This window comes from Vombatus ursinus, unplaced genomic scaffold (genome assembly GCF_900497805.2).
Source record: "Vombatus ursinus unplaced genomic scaffold, bare-nosed wombat genome assembly UNPS02014770.1, whole genome shotgun sequence".
Classification (NCBI taxonomy): domain Eukaryota; kingdom Metazoa; phylum Chordata; class Mammalia; order Diprotodontia; family Vombatidae; genus Vombatus; species Vombatus ursinus.
This window is the reverse complement of record NW_020954548.1, coordinates 13,245,869-13,271,515: the sequence shown is the minus strand read 5'-3', so window position 1 is coordinate 13,271,515 and position 25,647 is coordinate 13,245,869. Positions and strand designations below refer to the sequence as shown.

General features: G+C 37.5%; 1 protein-coding gene across 4 annotated transcripts in view; it reads right to left on the bottom strand.

The window, feature by feature from the left end:
• Positions 1-764: 764 nt before the first annotated feature.
• The window catches only part of BNC2 (basonuclin 2), a 320,122-nt gene continuing 295,239 nt past the window's right edge, over positions 765-25,647 (bottom strand). For 2 of the 4 annotated variants that reach the window (XM_027863030.1, XM_027863029.1), the window contains exons 4-6: positions 18,410-20,379; positions 17,925-17,990; positions 765-1,534 (exon numbers count right to left, since the gene is read on the bottom strand). In XM_027863030.1, the coding sequence (XP_027718831.1) occupies positions 874-1,534; positions 17,925-17,990; positions 18,410-20,379 (2,697 nt within the window). In that variant the 3' untranslated portion in view covers positions 765-873. The remainder of the gene's footprint in view (positions 1,535-17,924; positions 17,991-18,409; positions 20,380-25,647) is intronic. The other 2 variants (XM_027863031.1, XM_027863032.1) reach the window with 2 other exon arrangements.

Genomic DNA, 25,647 nt, shown 5'->3' with positions numbered 1-25,647 from the left:
ATGGATATTACACATCCCCTTGTAGTGTATGAAAAAAAGTGCATGACTGGATTTATGTAATAGTACAGGACATTTTTTTTTATCAGACCAGTGCCGTAAAGCATGCCAGCACCTGTTTACCACTATTATCTAGCAGGTAGTAAAAACAAGAGCATGTATCTTTTAAAAATGTGCATTAAAGTTAACGTAAATGGATAGAGCTAGCCAGCAAACTATTATTTTCCTGCATATATATCAGCTGAATGTAACTGTAAAAATTAAAGAGAAGAGCTAAACAACCATCAATACAATTGTTTTACATCATTGGCCTCTCAAGGCTAAATATTTACAGGTGAATCTGCCATGCTTTTAGTTGAAGGTTCTCTCAAAGCCTTAAAGTCCACAAAGACAACTAGAGTTTCCTTTTTTGTTTCTTTTTTTCCTCTTTTTCTTTTTTTTTTCTTTTTTGGTTTTTTTTTTTTTTTTTTTTTTGCAGGCAACAGTCATGGGTACAACAAACTGTGTCTTTGGAGATGACCAAGTAATTTTATAATAAATTTGAGACTAGTTGCAAGTTTGTGGTTTTTTTTAAAGAACATTTTGTTTTAACCCCCATTTTAAAGATCCCACCCCTTTCCCAAGAATATAAAGAAAAAAGAACAAAACCCAAAAGCACCTAGTGTTTTTCTTTCTTTTTTTTTTTTTTAAAGAAAAAATATATGTATATATGTACAGACATACAGGCATATGTGTGTATATACACATATGTATATATATATACACATATATACATACATATATATATACACACACACATACACACAGATTGAATATGGCAGTTCAAACATGGAGGCCATCTGGTGAGAGCTGGCATTTGAAGTGTCCATCCTTAAACTAATCTACTGAAGTGAAGGGAATGTTTTTATGGAGATTAGGGTTCTGACTGTGCCGATTTCGGCTGCGCACAGAGGAAAACATCATATTGCAACCTGGGACTTTGCACTTATGCATTTCTCTCAAATGCACCGTTTTGTAGTGCACTCTCAGGGTCCCCTTGTTGCTATACATTTTGTGGCAAATGTTGCACATTATTCCACCATTGCTCACAGACACACTGTTGAACATGAGGGATCCAGGAACTTCAGCCCCGATGCCTACAGGGAGGGCAGGGGCTTCAGCCTTGTGTGCAGACTCCCCACTGTCACTCGCCCCATCAATGTCATCTAGGAGAATCCCTTCATCACTCCCTGCGTCGGATTCTCTGGAGGAATGGATGCTGCTGCTGGACTGGATGCTGGAGGTGGTACTCAGGTCTAGGACCATGTAGTCTTCAGTCATACCTCTCCCATAGCCATTCATGTGGGAATCTTCAGTGCCTGCGGGGGAGGAGGCATCTTCCCTTACATCAAGCCCCATTTGGTGCTGTGCACCATAGATCTTCACCAAAAATTCATCACGGAGGTCCTTGCTAAGGGAGGGCTGAGATGAGTCTAGGCCCATGTCATCCAGTTCTTTGGTCAACAGTTTTCGGTGCAAGTTTATGTTGGCACTGTGTCTAGGAAAATAAGAGGGAAGGGGTGGGCAGGAAGGGGGAAAGGGAGGGATGAAAAAAGAGGGGGGCATTTTTAAATTGACTCTGCTTTCATCAAGATATAATATAAAACACATTCACTGCCAATGATACCATCTTAAAATCATAAACATTTCTGCTATTTCCTCAGGGCTCAGGATGGGTAAGTGGTAAAGGTGGTGATGGGGAGCTCTAAACTAACATTATCTTTCTGAGACAGTCAGACCTCTCATTGGATTCAAACCCCAAACCATGCTGCTTTTCCTGAGTAACTGATCTGTCAGTTGGATTAGGGTTTGTGTGTGTGTGTGTATGTGTGTGTTTATGTGTGCATGCACAGGGGAACATATAGCAGTAAGAGACCTCAAACTAGGCCTTTTAGAACATGACATTGGGATAATCTAGAAAGAAATGGGACATGCCCTCTGAGGAGTCAGCATTTTAGTCTTCCTTTCCTTTTGTTTAGAGAAATTCAGAGGACATACTGTGAAATTGTAAGAAAATTACATCAAAGAAATGGGTGAGCTACAGTATCAAACCTATGAGGTTACTGGGTACAAGTCTGAATATTAATGAAATCTATTAAAGTATGTTGCCTGGTAGTTTTAAATCAACCAAGCCAAGGGTTTTAATAATTCTCCCTTATATTAGCAATTTAAGATAAAATACCAAGAATAAAGCCTGTTATATATTTGGAATCAAAACTTATTACAAAGGTAAAATAAATATACTTTTGAAAAGTTCCCACAGTTTAATATTTGCCTTAGAACATGCTTTATGTTACTCAGATCTGTTTCTAGCTGTACAAAAAATGAAAAAAAAATAGATTTTTTTTTCTTTTTTAAAAATAAAAATTAAAAAAATAAATAAATAAAAATTAATTCCCCCCTCCCACTAAAGAAGGAGAAAAAAAACCTTAGGAACAGGAGAAAAATGTGTACATAATCAATGATCTCCGCTCCCCCGACCCCCCCCCAAAAAAAGCCAATCTAAATTTTTAACCAAATCCTATATTTGTAGACAAGCAAAATTCATGTGCAACTTCCTAGGAGTTTTGTTTAGAAAATATAGGATTTGTCCCAGAGCATCCATAGGGATGTCATGATTTACAAAGTCTGATATGCTATTATCTATCTGAAAAACATTGCCTTAGTCTTTTTCCCCCATTTATTTTAAAAGCCCCCATGAGCATATACCTCTCTCCACCTGACAAGGCTTACATGTTAAACAAATATCTAAATTAAAACTACTGTTGCCAAAAAAATTAATGATAACAATAATAATAATAATAACTTCTCAGGAATGAGAGAAGTTCAACATTATGCTGGATTGTTATAATTAAAATAACCAAAATTGGCAAATGCAAAGTTTGATAAATCTCCTATAAGAAAATTAGAAAAGGACTTTAAGAACCAAAAAAAGTTACTTAGTCAATTTGGTTACAAGAGTGGGTGGTTTTCCTTGGAAATGATGGGTGGTTGAGAGGTATGTGCCAAATAGACAAAGAAGATGGAAAAGTTTTCCACCTTTCCACACAAGACAATAATAGCACTCTTGATTTTGTAGGGGCAGAGGTGTTACACACACCTCTCCACACTGCACTTAGGAAGGCTGAGCTTACCTTGTGATAATAAGATCAGCTTTCTAATCTTTTGCTAAATCGATCACAAAAGAAAGCAAGAATGAAAGACAGAGAGAGAAAAAGAGAGAAAGGGAGAGAGAGAGACAGAAAGAGAGAGAGAGAAAACAAATTCACATTCTAGACATCTGGTTTTTTTTTTTAAAAAAAAACTTAAACAATAAAATAGGGATTTAACATGTTCTGATCATAAAACCATTTTCTGTCATAAGCCATAATCTCATACTGCTGTCTTGATGATTATCAGATCAGCTGCACAATCCAAAATCATAAATCAAATTAGACAAACCAAATTCACAGCATCATCATCATCATCCATAAATGAGTTCTAAACAGATGCATGCAGTGTGCAGATACATGAATGATAAACAGAAGTCGTCCCTGTGGTCCCTGCTCTGACACAGTTGTTCCTTGCTTGCTTAGTGTCAGATGGCAGATGACTGTGAATGCAGGCTGCTAAGCACAGTGCAGGAAATGCCTACTGTGAAAGTCTTTATCCTGAAATGTGGGTATGACACCACAGGAGTCATCGTATGAATGCAAAGAAAGAGCTACACTATGTACTATTACTCTATTGATAAAAAAAAACAAACAACAAAACTAACAGAAAGACACTCGTGAAATTCTACTGTTCTTTTCTTAACACCCCTCCCTATCTTAATTTCACAAACACATATTTTGTCATTGCTGTGATCTAGAACTAGGCAGGTTAAGCCCTCTGTTGTTTCTCACACATCTGCAGTTACCATTTCCTTGGTTCACTGCTGAGAAAACAGCAGCCAGACACACAGCAATATCATCAAGAATCATTGAATAAAGAAGCAGGAATAAATTAACACTGAGAAAAGGACATACTGATCCCCCAGATGGACACGTCTTCCCAAAGATGACTTGTGAAAATACACAACTCCGTTGATACTATAATAGGAAGAGATGTTTCTCTTCGGTTCCCACTTACAGCAATGGAAATCTGTAATCTAATTAGGTGATGTACCAGCCCTCAATATCTGTCAACCAAACGATGTGCAGAAATGTGTAGACCAGCTCTGGCACTCTGTTCAACAGTGTCCCTTTTCCGCTGTCAGCAGTACCGTTGGCTTCTGCTAATATAATTACATTGACTTTTATTCAATTAAGTGCCATCCCTGGCTTTAAAAAAAAGCTACTTTATCAATTGATTCAGGTGTAATGCAATAATAAAGATGAACTCATGGCAGTGCATTAGCTCTGCTGTTCATAACTTTTGGACACGGGTTCATTCATAGTAGTCGATTTCCATTATGCAACCACCGTTCAAAAGAATTGATTCTTTTATGTTCATTTCTTAATCTATTTCATTTTTTCTTTAATAATCCTCCTAAATGCTATATGCAAAAACACTCAAGTAGGGATAGGAACAGCGCATGGTGGGAAGTCATCTAATATACTCTTGCAATGTTGGTTTGGAAAATCTTTGATGAGGTATGGGAAAGGATGAGGAAAAATGAAAGAAAGGTACATTATGTAAAAGGCAGAGAGGAAATAAAAAGCAGAGAGCAGGGAAAGGGACAGGGAGGAGAGAGAATCCTTTGAGAAACGTGGTCAAACTGAATATGGAAAAGACTAGTGACATCAGTTGAGTTCATCACTTCCTCCAGATCAGAATCCCTCTTGATAAAGAGCAAAAAACAGCACCTGGTTTTAACTGGAACACTAAAGTGTCATACTCTGCGGCAGTTAATTGGGTATCATAATGTATTTGGAAATAGACCCAAAGACCCAGGGTTAATGGCAATTTAGGGAATGTTATGAGTTTCTATGGATCAGCAGAACAGGGAAGAAAAAAAGGGAAAAAGGAAAGACATTGACTGTAAAGTTCATATATAGATTTAGACTAAGAAATGTATCTAAACCTAGAAAATAAGAGATTCCTTCTGAAAAAGCTTTTAAAAACAGAAAGGTCCAGAAATTGTAAGAGAAAAATTATATTCTTAAAAGGAGGCAAAGAATCAAGTTACCCAAGATGCAGTAAATAGAAGAAAGAGCCCACGAAAGACACCTTCAGTCAAAAAAAGTAGTCCAGACATAGATAAAGGGCAGAATTGGAATTATATTAAAGATAGGAGATGGCAATTTAAAGATCTTATACGGTTTTCTCTAAACATAGACATCATTGTGTTCTGAACACATTTCTAGAGAAGGTATCTGTCCAAGACAGAGCCAGGACATTCTACTTTAGAATGCATGCACATTTTACCAGACCCCAACACTGTGGGTGCCAGTATTATTAATGCTATGTTTCTACTTGATTGTTGATGAATTGGTTTTGTAGGAAGTGCAGAAATGTGTGGGCAAGTTCTCAGGACAATGGAATGCCTTGAAGGAAGTGAAGAACATGGGTGGTGGAAAGAAGGTTTGGCCTTGGTTGTACTCATTAGGACAGTAGTCCAAAAATCTGGCTCCAAAAATGGTCATGTGCCTCAAAATCTACAGTAATGTGGCAGAGCTTCAGAGAGTTTATCTTTTTGCCAACAGGCACTGGATGTATCAAAGAGCAGAAACTAAAACTCTGAGGCATGAAGCTGAACCCTTAAGAAAGGTGAGTAATATGGAAGAATTGGCCCTAATAACACCTGAGTTTAATTTAAGGGAGTCCCACATATTATGGTATGAATTTAGCCCTAAAACTTGGGCTATAATTAGAATGATCAGTAGGTCTTTTGAATAGCTTTAATTTATGTTTCTTTTACCTGCTCTGGACTACACATTTTTTTCCAAAGTTTACTGAAGGCACTGAATATGATAAAGCCTTCAGTGCATGGAAAACCATAATTATTCTTCTTTCTAAATTTGGAATGACAAAGATAATAATGATGACTGAAAATGATCTTATTGGACTGAAATGGACTTCAGATCTTCCTTCCCTATTTCAATTCTCCAGTGAGATTCTCACTAGGCATAAACAGAAGAAAAATGAATATAACTTCGGCAAATGCAGTCAATTAAATGCACATGCTATTTACCCAGTGTGCATAAGTCCAGACATGGGATTCTTTAACAGTTTTCTTTTTAACTTGTCAATGTGCCCAATTCTATTTAATGCACTGGTTATCTGTGAAAATGAAAAATGTAACAGCTGGATTTTAAAGAAAAAGTATGAGCTTTTGGAGTTCTGTTTTGAGATGTAAGAAGAAATTCAAAATGAAAGGAAAGTGTCATGGCTAACTTCAAAGTCAGGCTGTGGAAATCAGGAACTGGATAATCCATTAATCACAATGTATTTTTATATCAAGTGCTAGACCTACCTTTCTAGATAATGCTAAGTGAAATATTGAGCCACTGAATTTACTGGACTGAGATTACAACAATGGTCAACAAGAAGGCTCCAAGGTAGCCTTATATGATTAGGGATTACAAAAAAAAGTTTTGTGACTCATACAATTAACTATTAAAATATATCTTAACAAGGAATTTGGCTTAAGTGTCACTCTTCTCATTTGGGATTAATGGTTTCTTATTCCTCCACAAGTCAAATGGTAGTACGAACCTGTCTATTCACAGCACTTTGCATGTAAGGAGAGCTGAGTAAGTATTTGTTTATTGATTGATACCTAATTTGGGCCTGGCTGGACAGCATACATACATACATACATACATACATACATACATATATATATATATACACACACACACACACATATACATACACACACACACACACACATTCTGTCAATCATAACAATGTTTTTCTACACTGAACTGCAGACTGCCATTCAGACCTAAAGAAATGGGGATAAAGGAAGTAAGCCTCAGATCCAACCTTAACAATTGTATTGAGACTATTGGAACACTCACTAGCTACTGTCTTTACTCTGCATAATTTGTGTGGTACTGTTTATTAATGGTGGTTTCTGAGGAATGTTTGCTGCTCTGTGGAATCAATGACATTTCTGACACTGAAGGTTTTTTTGCTTGTTTATTTGTTTTTTAAAGAAACAGGAGTTGTTAAAAAGGTTTCTATTTTAGGTTTCTCTACAGGACTCCTGAAAACCATCACCCTGCACAGGAAGAAAATTCAAAGCAAAATGCCATATAACACTTACTAAAGCCAAAAAGTGAAGGAGTGCTTATTAAATGCAGGAAATAAAGGACAAGTAAGTTCTTGCAAATTAAAAATGTGGAATTCAGTCATTTCAATCCTTTTCAATATGAAACAAATCATTCACACTGGTCACGCAGACAGTTCCCTCTACACTCAAATTATTCACTTGAAGATAAGCTCCCACCAAACTCTTTAGGGGTTTAACTAATTTACAGCACAGATACCGCACGTCTGTTGTAATAACAGGTAGGATGTATTGGGGTCGACCATTTATCAGAATTAGACTTCTTTTCTCAATTCACAGTGAATTATGCTGCCTACACTGCTCCTCTCTCTCAGAGCTTGCCATCCCCTTACGGCCCCTAATGTGGCAGGCAAACAAAATTGACAGTCTCATCTTGTCAACAAGGGGTGATTCTCTTGAGAAGCCATTTAACTTTGCAGAGGAAGCAATGTATTAATGTGCCTGTCCCAGGAATGTTAATCATCTTCTAGCTTCCTCTAACTTTGACGTGAACGAAATCACCAAATCTGTTTACTAAATGAATCGTAATATGCTAATAAGAAAGCATGACATATACGGAAAAGCCAAACAGATGGTTTGTTTACTCCACTTTGCAACTTTATAAATGTTGTAACTCTGAAGATGTTAGTGAGAATTATTGGTTTGTTGGCAGAGGCAAACATGCCTTTTGCATACTAAATCTGGTGCTACAGTTAGAAACCAATTTGTCATTGCTGGGGAATGCATAACAAATGTTAATGGTGTGATGGCATTTAGGGAGGAAGGATGGTGGGATCTGGTTGTGCTAGTTGCTCAGGTTAAGTATAGAATTGATATCCAACAGCAGTATTGTCTACCTATCTTCTTTTGAGCTACATTTGACACTTCAGGGCTTCTTGAGGGGACTGATCATTCAATAGCTACATACCTGTTGCACTGTTATATGAGAGGCGTGTTACATGGTGAATGGAAGACTGTTCTAATGGCAACTGCAAATGCACTCAGGCAAGTTGTATGGAGCTCTTTTTAGTTTGAGAAAAAAGAAACTTGGGAGGCCTGGGTGGCATACTTTGTAGAACTACTCAGAATGCATCAAAGTTAAACACTGTAGTTTTAACTTCACCAGCTGCCCCAGATAACTAGACCAAATCCCTCAATCACTTCTCTTCTTTTCATACTCTGACTTTTGGAAAGAGTTCTGATGAAGATGCTCATATTTCCAAGAGTTTAATGCAATGTATCCTCTCATGATAAACTAAAAAAATTATCTTCTTTATTCAGCAGGCAGCCCCAAAATGTGTGAGACAAAGTGTACCAACTTCTTGGTAAGATTTATAAAATTTAGAGGAACACTTTAACTCTGTTTTTAAAATACCTCAAATATAAAATTATACTCTTGTTAAATAAATTCAATCACGGGATTATTGACATTTTGAGTGTATTTTCCTGAAAAATCACTATCATTTGACCACTTCCTCAAATGATAGTGAAATGACACTTCCTCAACTATAATTTCATGATGAAACAATTATCAAACATACACGAACAAATTTTGCTTTGTTATTTTTACAATCTAAATTATGGCAATGTCTATATGGATTAAAACAACTGGTTGAAAAATAATCATTTCAGTTGATCAACAAGAAATTGCATCTATTTGCCAGTAAATAAACTGGTTTTTTTTGAAACATTCAGATGATTATTTTGTTGGCTTTTCATTCATTTTTTTGGGGTATCACATAGGCATACTTTAAGATGTACAATTATCCACTGAAGGGATGCTTTTATCTCCTTTGAGATCACAATATTTCTTGACATCACAAGTACTACCACCAAGCCACTACCAAATCCTACCCAACCCAAGGGTACTATTAATCTTGTGAGATTTCCCCCATATACTGTCAGTGGTTATTACTGCTGAACTTTTTGCTCATTCACTGGAGAGAGCATCTTAAGGAAAGTATGAGTTCAGTTTGCTGTCCAAGGATCATTTTGGAGCAAGAAACATTAGCAGTTGTCCCAGCCTGGCGCTTATATCTCATTTGAAACATCTACTCATTCCTGACCAACAAAGAAAATTTCAATAAAGTACTTTTACCGTTTTAACAACAGCGAGCTCCTGGGATTGTCAAAGTGCTCAGGCTTTTCCAAGGAGAGAAGAAATCAGCAGCTCAAATATAATTAACCTTCCATTCTCAATGCAAACTGCCACGCACAGGAGCTCTGCAGTCTATTAGTGAAGTTATAATGGCCAACAGGCAGAGGCAAAATTGGTCAAAAAGTTGGCTGCTGCTGTCATATTTTTGGAATTATGATTAATGACACTAATAATGTGGATGATTACTGATATGTGTATCTCCAGCAGTTTATCATATTGCTCTGGCTGCCTACGTCCACAATAAACAGGATGCTATCATTTACCCTTTTATTGAGGCAATCCTTCTCTTGAAGGAGCATATTCTAATTACTTTGTAATGTTTTATGTCTTAAACATTTTGCAGCTCTGGACCTTGCCAACTGCTTCACGTCCACCATTGATTAATTACTGAATGTTTAATCAAAATTTAGAACCTAATGTAGTCATTTATGAGCACAGTGCAGTGCCAAAGTAGTTAGGCTTGTATCCCAAGTTTGGAAAGTGTTGGGTTCAAAATCAAATCCCAGCCCTGCAGAAAGATCCAAGATTTTCACCTTGGGTGCTAGTAGTTTGCCAACATTACCTCTGCTGACAAATGGAAGGTAATCTAACTCAAGGATGCACAGAATCTTTATGTACTGACTCTCCTTTTTGGATTTTCCTTCGCTCCTTGCATCCCTCCTTTCTTCATCTTTCCCCAGCCAACAAAATGTTAGCATGGGATGCCTTAGTGTGCAAGAAAGTCCTTGTGGATACCAGTCATGAGAGCAGAGTTTTGAAGTGGTTAAACAAGTGAAAAATAATTTGCTGGGACAAATACATAAGTTTTTTTTTTAATGTGGATTTTTATGGTACTGTCATACAACCATTCACCGTTGAAGTTAAGTGTTTTTTTAATACCATTACTGAACTGCTGAAATGGATGCTAATATAGCTTGGAGTGCTAATGTCAAGTCCTGGTAATAAAAAAGACAGACTGCTGAATGAAATAATTTCAAGTAAAAAATAGAACAAAAGTGCTCTCTCTCTCTCTCGCTCCACTTTTATTGAATTGGGACTGACTGAGCCAATTGCTTTAGAAGTCTGTAAAACACAATTACTAGTGAGCTGACTGACCCAGCATTGCCCCCTCTGTGACAGAGCAGACTAAAAAGGCTGCAGAATTAGTGTTGCTCCCCTATCCTGGCTATCAGACCCGAGACACTTCCTATGGAGGGGTTGTTGTTCTGTTGGCCAAAAAAGGTCTTTTCCTCATGAAATCTTGCGTTCCTTAGCCACACAAGGAGGGTAACTTCACATATCACTGTACTAAATCAAGGTGTGCCATGACCTTTCACCTGGGTGTGTGATTTCTGTCTCTTGATGTGTATGTGTGCATGCTTGTGCACGGTGTGTGCATGTGTATACATATACGTACATACAAAAAGAAGTTGCTTTGCATTATTTCTGAATAGCTATTTTAAATTTGAGTAGTACCAGAACTAAGGTTTTGTTTTCATGTTCAGCTGGAAGCAGTGGGCTTAGGTTTTTGTATAGGTGGACTCAAGAATAAAGAGAAGAAAAGGAACTAAAATGGAAGTGCGTAATATCTCTCCCTCCCCTCAAAGGTTAATAAAAAGAAGTAATAAGCTTCATAAAGTATTAGAGTTAAGATCACTAACACTGGGCATAACAGCTTTTTATCCAGAATTTACAGCCAACATTTTAATTTAAGCAGATTGCTGTGGGGGATGGAATCTCGGTGCTCTTTTAAAGTATAATTTTTATGCTAAATAATGGGAACAAAATTATCTTAGCAAAAAAAAAAATGCACCACTTTCTCTTGTCTCTGCTTTCCTCAGCCTCCACCTCTTCTTTTCCCCTCCCTCCCTTCCACCTTCTCTCTTTTCCCTCATATACACACATTCTGGCATCTGAGTATCAAAGTTACTAAATCTCTTTTTTATTACACTAATTTTTGGCAAGTGCAGCACCCTTTTATTTTCTGCCACATCCATTTATTTGAAGTTTTTGTTTTTAGTATTATGGCAAAAACATTAATTTTTTTTAAAGAATGTTTGCTTTGTTTTATTTTAGAAATGGCTTTTAGGTCAACTTTCAAAATGAAATTTAAACAGGAGAGAAGAAAAACCCTTCAACAACCCCAGCACTTCTTCTTAGAATCAAAATAAGAATTAAAAGATCAGCAATAAGCGATCTTTTAAAGCTGGAGGTAGATGGGAGGTAAAATAGTAGAGATTAAATTACACTGGAATTCGTGTGTGTGTGTGTGTGTGTGTGTGTGTTATGAGTGATCTTCTAGCTTGCTTCCTGGTGGGAACCTGAACATACTTTAAAAAAGGCTAAAGGAAATGACCTCTCAAAGGGAACAAGTCAAATGAAGGACTGTGTGTCAAGAGAGACCCATGACAGGTATGTCAGAGTCTTTAGAAGTTCTCACAAAGCTCAAACAGCCCACCCAGCACTAACGGGTAGCTAACGGCAGATAGCCACTTAGTACCATTCAATTCAACAAACATTTACAAGTGTCTACAAGGTACAAGGCGTTCTGCTAGGGGCTGAGGATACAAAGACAAAATATTTCCTGCCCTTAAAGAATTTACATTCTGCCATCAATGAAATTCACCAGACACCTACTAAATACACCCTTCACAAAGATTCGTGCTTGAATTATACAGACAAGTTGGACAAAAATAATTTGGGGGTGTTTTATTTTTGGGGGGGGAGGTAGAAACAGGGTTGAATAAGTGTGTATGTCCTGAATTACTTGTATGCTTGCAGTAGTATAGACCCAACTCATGGAGTGTTTTCCAACTAACATCAGTAGTTGTCCATAATCATCTGGCATTCTTTTCCTACCTTTAGACAGAGATATTTCATATACAGTGATTGTCTACTATGCTTTTTTGTAGCGGAATGATAAAGGGGTCAGCATATACTAAAAAGAGCTTGTCTTATATCAAGCCAGGCCAGAAGGTGAAGGCTCCAGAAGACTAGAGGCTTACTTTGGCCTGATGTAACAACCCATGATATAAGGAGACAGAGTTTTCTTCATTGCTCCCCTAACCACATATAAAGATCCAGATGACACGAGTAGCCACTGTAAAGGTTTTGTAGTTGTTATGAAAAGCTATTGACGTAAAGGCAAAATCTGTTGGTCTACTGGTTTCTATTGTAGAGCCAAATAGCTTTTCAAAAGAAAATATCACTCTGCATGTTAAGAAGGCACAAGGTCTCACAAGCTCACTTCATGGGGTCTTAGAAAACACAGCCGAGAGCACACTGATCGACTAAAGTGCAGGTAAGCAAACATACAGTGTCTCTGAAACATTCTCTTTTTATACCTGGGGTGTGAAACAGAAACATCTTGTATTTGGGTACCTAACTATATTAGGGCAAATAGTTCCCATGAAGTGGTGCTAAATATTTTGTTTCTCAGAGCTATCTTCTGGTATAATCATGTGTAATTATTGAAAGGTCGTCTCTAAAAAAGGCTATCTGTATAAGTTTCAAAACATAGTAGAAGATGAAAAATGGATACTACTGAGCTGAAGAGAAGGTGGTAAACAGGAGGCAGGTAGCACGGTGTTCACATCTTCACCTCTGCTGTTAATGTATGCAGTGGCTCATCAGAGGTATGTCATGTTAATTTATTCAAGCACACCTGTACAGGGCTGAGAGTCAGGTAATCAGACAAGCAAAAAAGTATAGTCTCTGCTTTTTAGCTGCAGCTACCTAGAGGCCTACAGGGGAACAAATTTAGTTCTGGAGAGATCAGCAGGTTTTAATAAACCAAATACAGATGTCTTGCTCCATACAAATCAAGAAGTTTACATGTTTAAATCTGGTCTGATTTAACTAGCAATCAAAAGCCAGGCTCATGCTTGGCACCAATACTTGTCGGATATTTATTTATCAATCACCTTGAGCAAATATTATTTGGCCTAAGAGTGGTTAAGTCACCTTTCTCACACCTTGAAGAATATATGCTTACTTTTCTGAGAAAATGTAAGATGAACCTTTCAACAATTAATGGCTACTATTCCTCAAGAAAAGCAACAGTAAAGATTGTACGCTTCTCCACTTTTCAAAACCCACCCAGGGTGGGAAAGAGAGAACAGAGAAACACATTTCTCCCTATGGAGATCAAACTGGTTCCTCTGCAACTGAGTCTTCTTTTTAGTTCTGAAAATTTTAAGTTGCCAATCACATGTAAAATAGATTTTAATATTTTATCTAATGATAGAGATTTGTAGAAAAGAGGCCAGGAGTCTGTTTTTCCCCCCACAAAAAAATGTATGTAATTCACTAATGTGGTATTTTCAGTACAGATGATTCACTACCACTCAGCTATCATTTCATGGGGAGCTAAACCAAAGCCAGATGATAAGAAATTTAAAAAACACTGAACTCAACTCAGTTAGCTTTATTATGCCTTCTTCAAGAAAATTTCCCTGAGATAGTGAGTTCGGCCCATCTATTCATAATTTTGCTGTCCCAAGGAGTCAATTTTCTGTACCTATATCTTGGGGTGCAGTATTGAATCTGATCAACATAGGAATGACATTTAACAAAGACCTTAATAGGCGACAGAGTCTACTTTCCTGCTCCCAAGCAGCAGAATAGCATTTCAGCAACGGAGATGACAGGAACAGAGAGTCTGGGTCTGTCCTACTCATTTTTTTTTCTATGTAAAAGATTTAGTGTTACCGTAACAAATTGTAGACTAATTGCCACTTGCACCCTGGTTGTGTCTCTCCAGCAGCTAGGTAGTTCTCTATGTGATTTTCAAAGTGATGCACTGAAGGAGATTTCATAGCCTTGTGTGATAGATAGCTCACTCTAATTTCTTAACAACTATTATTAAAGGCAAGGCTGAAAAGTTCTCTTTCCAGTTACCTTAAATTCCTGTCATTAAATGAACATTTGTTCCCTCTTGCCCACTGAAGGATTTCTAGGACATCTTGTTTATAATTCTCTCCCTGCAGGAAATGCACCTAGCATCCACTTTCCTCTCCCTCTCTCTTTTTCTTTCTTTTTCTCGCTTCCATTCTCTTTCTTTTTAAAATGAACCCCTCTCTCTCTAAAGTGGTTTAATAGATCACACCTGTATAAGATATATATATAGATATATATATATATCTATATATATAATATTTTATTATAAAGTACAAAAACTACTCTGTGACTTAGGTAGTACATGTATTATTTTCCCCATTTTATAGATGAGGAAATTTCAGTTCAAAGGTGGTAACTTATTTAAGGTACCATAGCTCATAATTGTCAGTGCCTAGATTTGAACTTAAGTCTTCTGACCTCATGTTCAAAGTTCTTTCTACTTCACCAGACTGTCATTCTTACATGGCCTAGAGGCTTAGTAAGAGATATTTTTAAGTAACAAGGGTATTAAGTCTTTGCTGACTAATTACCAAACTCCACATACATTATTTCCTCAAGGAGGAAAAATCTTTGTCTCAGTCTCTCCATGGCCATTCCTGCCTATAAATCAGGAATACTAATACCTATCATATGATTATCTCAGAAGAGTCCTAGGAGGACTAATGAATTACTTTTGTAAGATACTTTGGGATCCTCAGAAGACAAGGTTATGAACATGACAAGCAGGAAAAGTGCTGTTACTAGGATTTTTGTTAGTTATACTTCAGGTATCCTGTAGTCTCTGTGTTTTCCCTACTACAACCTCCAATCAAAATCTCCTCTAATGCTTTATTTGCACAAGGAAGAAACTGTAGAGCGAAGGATGGAAGACCTGAGTCTCTAGGGAGTGAAAAGAAATGGGCCTAAGGAGAGTAGGATTAAAGGGAGAGGAGGCTTTCTGCTTGGGAAGGGTCACGGCTCAGAGGGATGATAAGAAAACTTGTCTTTCTTGGACTCAGGACACTTTTGAAAGAAATTCTAGCCACTGGTTCCCTGGGAGTTCCATGACTAATAAGCTAGAAGGGAAGGAAAAAGGAAAGCCTGCGAGGTGAGAATTGTTGTCTTTAGAAGCCAGTCAAAAGTGAACAAGGTCTGTGCGGTAAAGTGAGTAAGAGATCAAACCATCTCCCTGAAGAAGTAGGAGGTGATAACCTAGGAATTAAATGAGACAGTACTATCAACAGCCATTTTTGTTACTCAAGTTTCAGCGATAATGATCCCATGTGATGAATGGAGAGAGCTGTTATGTTCCTCACTAGCATCATTCCTCATGGCTACCTGTGTAGAACTACTGAGTCGCTAAGCTTTATTTACACAGTTAGAAACATTAAAAATGAAAAGCCAGTTTTCTAAGGAACCAAGAATATTAGGAGCCCCCAAAGGGTCAAAAGATAAATACATCTTTTGTTTAGTTGTTTTTGTTTTTTTAAACAACTAAACAAAAGTCTTTGGTGCAAATAAAAAACAATTTTGTTCCACCCCTTTTTAGTCTTATTTTAAATAATTTTAAAAATAAACTATTTTATAGGTAATGAGAAAACTTCTTTTTTTTGGGGGGGGGGGGCTAGGCAATGAGGTTAAGTGACTTGCCCAGGGTCCCACAGCTAGTAAGTATTATGTGTCTGAAGCTGGATTTGAACTCAGGTCCTCCTAAATCCACGGCCGGTACTCTACCCTCTGCGCCACCTAGCTGCCTCCTAGAAAACTTCTATAAGGTGGTTAATTCTGGGTGATATTTCACATGAGTGACAAAAACTTTTTTTTTTAAATTCCAGAGAAAAAATGGTTTCTCATTTTGTAGAAAATTACACCAACCTAAAATGTTCTAGTAGTATTAACTTATGGTCCCAACTTAAATGAAGTTATCTAAAAGACTGATCTGACCTTTAAGTAACTGGTCAACCATCAGTGTTTGGTCTTTGAAATAAACAACTAGATTCGTTACCAACAAATGTTTAAGATAAATGAAATTGCAAAGAGGAACTTATTTGTGACATAAAAAGGAGAGTATGCATGCATGTGATTTCATGTAAGTCACCATCCTAGTCTTTAGGTGTGTGGCCCTTTTATCCTAGTGTCATTTATTCTAATGATATGTCTTAACACGTTTTTCAGAAATCACGATAAAGATTCTTATAAATTAGGTTAACTTTCGACTAATCTTCAAATATTTCATCTTCATCAACTTTATGCAGGTTTTCATAATGGCCTTTTTTGTTAATAAATGTCCAAAGACATTTATATAATGAAGCTAATTTCATTATTCCTAGTGTGACATCTCAAACAAACATTCACCATTGTAAAGCAATAAACAACATATGAATCACAAATCTGAGATGCCAGCTTGGACATCAAAGAGACAAACTCTTTCATATTCAAAGTTAATCAGTCTTATCTACATATGCTGGGAATATAAAAAGCAACAGATAAGGAAAATCTGCATAAGAGACTACAACCAATTTTTACAGAATGGGGTGTAGGTGGAAGGAGAAAAGTCTTTCAAAGACAAGGAAGGGCTTCTCTTCATGCTCTATCCTGATAAAGAGTGGCTAATGGAAAAGCTTTTGCTTTTCTTGGTTCTGATTTTATTCCTTTAAAATAGGGACTATTTGACTTTTTAAAATCCACTGTTATGGATGTTGGGGGAAAAAACCTAATGGACAAAAAGGTCTATCTGTCAGATAATCTTTCATTTTGTTTTGTACTCTGCAGAAAATCTCAAACCAACAAATTGACCTAGACAAGCTTTAGGAAATGGGTGGCTATTTGGCAACCTGTTAACTGAGTCTAATTTCCTTCTTCTATATCTATTGCTTTTTTTTTTAACCACATTGTAATATTTTCTTTTTAAAAAATAGGAAAATTCACACAACTGATGAACCACTTTTAATCTAATAACAAGAACCAACCACTATGACTGTAGTAGGAATACTGCATTATGTAAACAATCTGTTCACCAGCTTATTTCCACAAGTATGGTGTAACTGTTTTACCCCACCATTGACCACCTTGACAAATTCCATTTATATTACATTTTCTTTAGGAATAAAAAAGAATATTGTATAAAAAGCCTAAGAGGTTTAGGACCAGCTGCTTCTGTTTAAACCCAACTGTTTCAGTATTGAAGCAACATAGCTACAGTGTGATGTCATCTGAAGGCTGGGTATAATATAGTCTAACTGATCCTAAAACTGTATAGGGGTTTCCCCTCCCTTCTATGCATGACTCTCATTGCAGTTAATTAACTGTGCATGAGAGATTCATAGAATCCAACCCTTGATTCCACAGATGAGGAAACTTCAGCTCATCAGGTTAAGCTACTTATCTAAAACCATACGGCTAGTTAGTAGTAGAGGCTGGGCTAGATCACACATCTGCTGGCTCCTATTCCAGCATTATTTCCACTACCCCAGTACATGAAAGAAATTAATATTATTTTTAAAAAAAACAACCCACCCCCAAATCCCTAGTCTAAAGATTTCTTCTGTCCCATTTTCTCAAATATTTTTACTAATTAAAAAAAATCAAGGACACAACGAATACCCATTTAAGGAATCATAACATTTCTGGTTATACCTACGGAGATGCAGGGTGTCCCGATGTCCTGGACCTATGGTTCTTTCCATCCGTAAATTTCTGTTTCTATATTGGATAGATATGTGTGTATGAAGATAATATATTTATTTAATTAAAAAGCCACAGGGAAAAGCAATTATATATATGAAACAGAAGCTGCGGCTTCTAAGTGAAGTTATATGGGAAGGGAAGGGTGTTGTGTACATGTGTAATTATACACACCTGGATGCATGGAAACACACATATACACAAAGCACACAAAATAATGGCGTGCATCACTGGGCAAAATGGCATATGATTCTGCATGCTAATACACAACAAACACCAACTGCGACAATCTTTCATTATCATGGTTACATGGTTGTCATTTGATCACCGTGGGCAATCTCTATAATGCTTCAAAAACACCTTAAGCTGGATTTTCTTACGTTAAGTCCAACATTACTGAACCACACAGCAGCAGCAGTCAATGGAGATTTACTGACCTGTCTCTGCTTCGCCGTGAGGGGAAGGCAGCATTACAGCCGGCCACTGTGCAGACATGCATCTCTTTTAAGTGAACGTTCCTGTAGTGTAGCTTCACGCTGTAGGAGCTTTTGAAACTCTTCTTGCACACATAACATATCTTGGGGTCTGGGCTAGAACACAAGTCACCTTCTGGGGAGAACTTTTGAGGGCTGCCATAGTTCAAAGATGACGTGAAACTGTCATGAAGGGCAGCCATACTAGCACTGCCTCCGTTATACAGTCCATATTGGCTCATGTAAAACATGTCATATGTGGGATCTGTAAACTCTTCCTTCACCTTAATTACATCCTGGTGAGAGGGCTCATTGTGATTTTCATCAGGTCTTTCATTATTCATCATGGCTTTTTCATTCCCTTCACTGTGCATGCGGTCATCCGCTTCCATAGATTCCTCGCACAACTTTGGCTCAGAAGACTCAGACTCATTTTCATAGTCCCTCTCATGTTCTTGGTCTTCTGAAGTCATACTGTCTGCCCTTCTTATTTCTGTCCTGGAGATACACCGGCTCCGACTGTGCTTGGAAAAATCTTTCACAGACAACCCTGGACTCATCTCATCATGGGAATGGCAATGATTGTCATGGCTCATGTCATTGACCACAGCTCCACTGTCATTGGGCTCATCATCTTCATCATCAAACTCATCAGCAGTATCGATAATTTCCTTTTCAATCTTAACAGGCATGCTTGACTTTCGAGGTTTCTTTTTGGGGGCCAAGTCAGCGCTGGGTTCATGAGTGGCCATCACCATCACTGAGACTGCTGGCTCAGAGGGAGGTGGAGGGTGCTGCTCCACAGCACTGCTAGCTGGTATGATGGGGCTGGTGGGAAGTGAGGTTGGAGGGCTCACCATTTCTCCAGGGGTGAGCAAGCTTCTATAAAATGGAGGAACAGGCTGGACAGTCTTTAACCCAGAAAACACCAGTTGGCTAGGGAGAGGATTCTGTAAGACAGGGTCAAGTGGGGGAGTGGTAAAACCCATTGGAGGTCGGCCAGGGCTTGTGAGAGTGAGATTTGATTTAGTACTTGCTATGACGGGGGTGGCAGCTCCTGATGTAGCCCGGATTAAATCTTTGTCTCGGTTATTCCTTAGCATAGGCATGTGGAGGCGGGGATTGGGGTTTGCACTGTGGCGATTGCGACTTCGAAGGGAGCTGAAGACCATGTTGCAGCCTTCGATAGTACATCGGTGTTTGATCTTCAGGTGAACTGCATTATAATGAATTTTGAGAGTACCTTTATCATAGAAAGTTTTTCCACATGCATTACAAAACACTCTCCCTTTCCTAGAAGCTGAGCCCATCCTTCTCATTCGGTGAATCCGGAAGGAACTTTTTGTGTGCTCAGGTTTGGCTAAATCACTGATTGGGGCAGAAGTCTGAATGGGGGACACACAGGGTGGCTCTGTTTTGGGCTCCACATTGGTGATGCTAGTCAGAGCATTTCTATTGGGTGTTTGCTCATTCTTATAAGGCGTGGGAGAAACTTCTGACTCGCTGCTTTCATTATATTCATTCTGGGTTGAAAGGCTAGGCTCCCGAAGCCTTAGTCCTGGCTGCTCCAGCAGCAAACCATTTGGGGGTAACCCAAGTAGTGGGGCAGAGACTGGATTTATGTACTGGAATGGAAGCAAGAATGCAAGGCTGTTGGGGATGTTTTCAAAATGATGAATGCTGGAAGGATTGCTGTTTTCCAGGTGAGCAAGGAGACTTGGACTCCTGGTGCGATTATTGCTTTCAATAAAAGTCCTTATATCTGAATCTGTCTTTGAAGATGGTATGGCAACAGCCTGCCCTTCTTTCTCTTGAATCGCCATCAGCTCTACAATGGATTTGGTTTCTCCAAACCGCAGAAACTGCTGAAGGGTAATAATCTCTTCTTCTCGGGACATGATGGCCCAGCGGTCTAGCACCTTGCCAGCAGCATCCTAGAGACCACATCAAAGAAACAACAAAGACAAACACAAAAACTTATTGATTCTGCATAATTATTAAATTCAATTGAAGGTGCTCTGCTGTCTGCTCATGGAACAATGCGTGAAGAAAACAACATGCAAGCACTGTAAATTGAAGTCGACCCACAAAGCAAACTTTTCTGCCATGCAAATGTAGTAATTAGAGTCACAGTTAGAGAAACAGATTGAGTTTAATAATGTCAAGGCAAACAAAATTTAGACCACCGGGGCTCTGTGATCTAAAATGCCTTCAATACTGCTATTTTAACAACAGTGATCTATGTACTATGCAACTATTTAGCATACATTAGTATAAGACGTGAACTCTTGCTGAGCAACCCACAGTAAATGCAGAAAATGGTACCTTAATCCTTATTAAAGGGTGACACCATAGGAAGGAATTAAGCTCATTCTGTGGAATCTATTCCTTAAATGTGAGCAGACATCATACTGGATTCAATGATAAAAAATTCTTTAAGTAAGTCCACAGAATTTTGAACTAAAAGAATGACTAAAATACCACCCAAAAAATCTCCCACCCACTACTCTGGGATTGTGTGTGTGTGTGTGTGTGTGTGTGTGTGTGTGTGTGTGTGGGCAATATTTTAGTATCATGTAATAAAAGCCAGCAAAAAAGGCAGTTTGTAAAAATGAAAAAAAAATTAAAAAGCTAAGAAAGGTGGCTGTACTCTGTTAGAAGAAATTGATTAAAATCCTGTGATTCAGATGCAAAAACATTTGACTCTTTACAAATATTTTGTTATCAATGACAGTTACAGATATTTAAAAAGTAAACATGCACTAGGTTTTAGGAAGCATAAATGTATAAAAATGTTGACTCTTAACATCTATTTGGATAGCAAAGGGAAAGTCCACTGAGAATACACATCAGTAATCACTAGACTATCTGTTGTTAAATATACATTAAAAAGCATTTCACACTTTCATTCTGGCTGGTAACTATGAGATTTGCCTGGAGGTAGGACTTAAAAATTCTGCAGTGTAATGTCAGGCAATCCATTTCAGGGCATATTGATAGAAATCCAGTCAAACACATGAATGACTCCATTGTTTTCCAGGGCACTATTTCTTCTCACCAGTACAGGATACTTTCATCAAACCTGACCATTAGCTTAGGATGCCAGTTTTCTGTCCTACATTCTTCTGTCTCTGTGCTTTCAATCATGCTACCTCCTGCTTATGGAATTGACTCCTTTCGCACTCATCTATTAATTAAAGTCTTTCCCCTTCTTTCAAGGCCCAACCAAGTTTTCAAGTACTTGCTCTCTGTTAACCCTGCCACCCTCACCCCATAGTTCCTGATGAACACAAACCCTCCCCTCCCCACTGTACCCCTTATTCATCCTTCTCTATTATAGTTATTTAGGCGACTATATCCCCTCTTCCTCATTAGAATGTAAACTTCTTGAAGGCAGGGTTTGTACCATAGAATCATAACTTTAGAGCTGAATGGAATGTTAGTTCATCTAGTTCCACTTCCTCATATACAAATGAGGAAACTGAGGCCCATTGTCCAGGGTCACATAAGTAGTAATAAGTGGCAGGGTTGAATCTCTGATTCTGAATTCAGAATTCTTTCTAGTGTTCTCTTCTGTCTTTACACCTCCAATGTCTAGCACGGGGCCTTATACAAAGTAGGCATATAAAAATGTCTGTTGAAAGATATATCATTGAAAGAGATGGTCTTCTTGAGTTCTGGATGTCAGGCTCTCTTTGGACAGTGGCGATATAGTTATGCTATAATAACAATCCTAACAATTTACATTTATGTAGTCCTTTAAGTTTTACAAGTTTTCCTCATCAAAACCCTATGAATCAGAGGGTAAAAGTATGATTATTCCTACCCCATTTCACAGAAAAATAAACTGAAACACAGGGGAAGTGAAACAGCCATAGGATTTGTAATTTAATCTACTACTATCTAGTTAGTTACATGGTTGTGAGAAAGTGACTTCTTCCTGGGCCTCACTATAAAATTAGAAAAGTTTGGATGAACTCATCTTCAAGGTCTTTTCCAGCTCTGACATTCTGTGATTCTAAAATTAGTGGAGATCTTGCTGAGATCTTGGCTTAAAGCTTTAGTCTAAGCATGTATATTTGCAGAGTATCCATGTTCATCTACATAAAGAAATAGATTTCTTTATTATCTATGAGTGAAAAAGAAGACGCTTATGTGGTTGAGCTTTCCAATCTCCCTATTATATCAGTCTATGAATCATTCAGCAGTATGAAAATGATTTGCATGATGTGGTACAGACTTCTGAAATAAATCCTTTCATATTCTAATATAATCTCAATAGAAAGTCAGCATGGCATAATAGGTAAACTGCTGGACACAGAGTCTGCAAGACCTAGATGCGAATTTTGCCTCCCAACACTTAACAACTGCATAATACTAGGCACATATTAATGCCTCTGATCCTTCATTTTTCCTTATATGTAAAACAGGGATAATTTCTAGAACCTATCTCACAGGACTACCCTGCCCTGAGGGTCAAATGAAATAATGCATGTAAAGTGCTTTGCAAACCTTAAAGCACTATATAAATGTAAGCTTTTTTGATCATATTTACCATGTTATATTGTCACTACTTCTACCTAGTTCAATTTAAGCCATGCTTAAAAGGAAAATTCTTAAAAGAACTGCTAAACTCTATTCATCTAGGGTGGATTTTTTTTTTTAGCTTTAAGGCTTGAAATGTTCTTTTTATAAAAAATATTTAATGCATTATCCATTTGATAGACTCTAGCCCTTTTAATTAAATCACAAGTATGGGAATCTCTCTGACTACATAAGCACCAGATTAGAACTTTGCAAAACATTCTTTATGTCTTGTGTAATCTTATTGATTTTTATTTCTGACAATTTCTCGCAGAGAATTTTTTTCTTCCCACAAACCATTCAATCATAGTCCACCATCTACATTTTTCATGACAAAATTTTCAAATTTGTATTTTCTTTCTCTTCTCCCTAATGATTGATCCAAATATCAAGACAGTGGAAATGAACACATCAGAAAGCTTATAGCCCAACACACAGCGGTGGCTTAACTTTAAGAGTAGTTGCTAATGGATTTTATAATTGGTGAGACTCTTTTAAAAATGCAAATCCCACTGGGTTATAAGCAAGATATCTAAAATTTCCTTCTAGTTTCACATGATATATAATCATTAATATTTACTGTTCCCAAGTCTAACCATCCCAGTTCCTTTTCATTTGCTACTAACACCAGAAACACATGAAAGCATAATACTGCTATGTTCCTATTCTGTCTAAGTACTAACGTACCTCTAGATACACACACACACATCTATAATTTGTCTTTCTGTTTTTATCTCTGAGCGTGAATGTCTATGAAGAGCAGTAACAACTAATCCTCTTTGACTTGCCTCTCTCTTGGCTTTTTCCTGACCTATAGGTTAGTAGGAAATGTGTCTGGATGTGACCCAGAAGTTAGAATGCATATCATCTAACTTCTGGGTCACATCAAAAACAAGTGATGGGCTCAGAATGATTATTTCAGATGATATGAACAGGGGCACTCCATCAACTTAATAGATTAGACTGGAACTCAAACACAAAGTTCACAATAACATTTATGAGTCAGACAGGCCCAGTTATGTGTGATGTGTCTGGTGGGGAGTTTGGGGGAGGTCATCCGTGGAAGAAAAGGAAGGAAGGTTGAGTTTTTATTTCTTGAGGGACTTTGAGCACTACATCTGATATTTTAAAAAAAGTTATAATTAATTCTAAAACCTTTCAGCCCTCTCTTTCTACCTTCTCCCACTTGTTATCTATTTTAGTCATTGGGATAAGCCTATGCATATAAAGCAGACCTTTCAACTCTGAATTTTCATTCTGGAATCAGGTCACTCTTACATTTTTTGGGGGGGTGAAAAGCTTAACATCTGTATCTTCTCCATTACTCTGAGTCAATTAATTTCTTTCCCTTTTTTCTGCTAGACTATTTTTATCTCTCTAATTTAGTGCTTGGCACAACCAAGAAGGAGTAAATGTGCACATGTGTGTTATAGTAGTAAAGGAATACATATATATACATATATATAAAGGGAGATGAATTAAAAAAGGTTAAAACAAAAAAAAATGGCAGATTCTGGGAAATACTCGGGGAATGTTTTCGAGCACTGTTTTGATAATTTCTGAGAAACACTTGAAATTATGTGGGAAAACAACTTGGCAGTCATATTTATTTGAGAAAATTTACATTAAACATGTATCGCTTGCTGGAAAACTGACTTATAGAGGTGCAACATCACATATACAACATATATTCAACAAGTTTTGTTGAGGAAGTAAACAAAATTATACCATTCCCTGTTCTCATGAAACTGTTTTATGCAATTCTGTCTTTTGTAGCATTTCAGGGTAATGTTTCTAGGAGGCCAGTTGAAACAACTACAGTATCTGTAAGCAGGCTGAAATGTATTCATTCATACCATGATTATAACAAATGGTTTAAATTAAGACTCTACACATAAACACACAAAAATAAATAAAAATCAACATTTGTTTTTGGTAATGAAATCCCTACCTAATTTCCATGATTCAGGCACTTATATATTTTTCTGGATTTCTCAGGAGCATCAATTTACTTCTCAATAAAATGTTGAACTGCCATATACTCATTCTTAACCAGTCTGAGACAGCGGTATTCTCAGGGAAAAAAAGTGTTCTCTGGGTGTTGCACAAAGGGGAGATATACCACCCCACAAACAAAGCAAGTGCATAGATTTTACTGGTTAACATTTAGCCACACAAACATCTTCCTGGAGGACATCCTCTATAAATGCTTTTCCCATCGACCCAAAGCTAGCTTTGTTAACGAAAGTGCTTGCAAACATCAGAGAGAGGTAGACACTAGCTTGCTGTGATTATACAGCAGCTGATGCTAAATTCAATATGTCCAGCCTACAAAGAGCTGTGATTTAAAAGACTTTCCACCCCTACCCTCTTTTCCCAAAGAGAAATAAATGCTAAAGGGGTATATACTGCTCAGTGGACTGTTGAAGTATTCAGACGGATCCTGCATTAAATAACGTTCTGCCTAGAAATGAAAACCTGCATTTTGCATAGCTAACATGGTACCACTAAAAAACAGATTTAAGAAAATCTTCTATTTGTTTTCACCTAAGGACCATCATTCAAAAAAGGCTCCTTATTACAAATACACAGAGCCTTATAACTGAGAGTGGGAACAC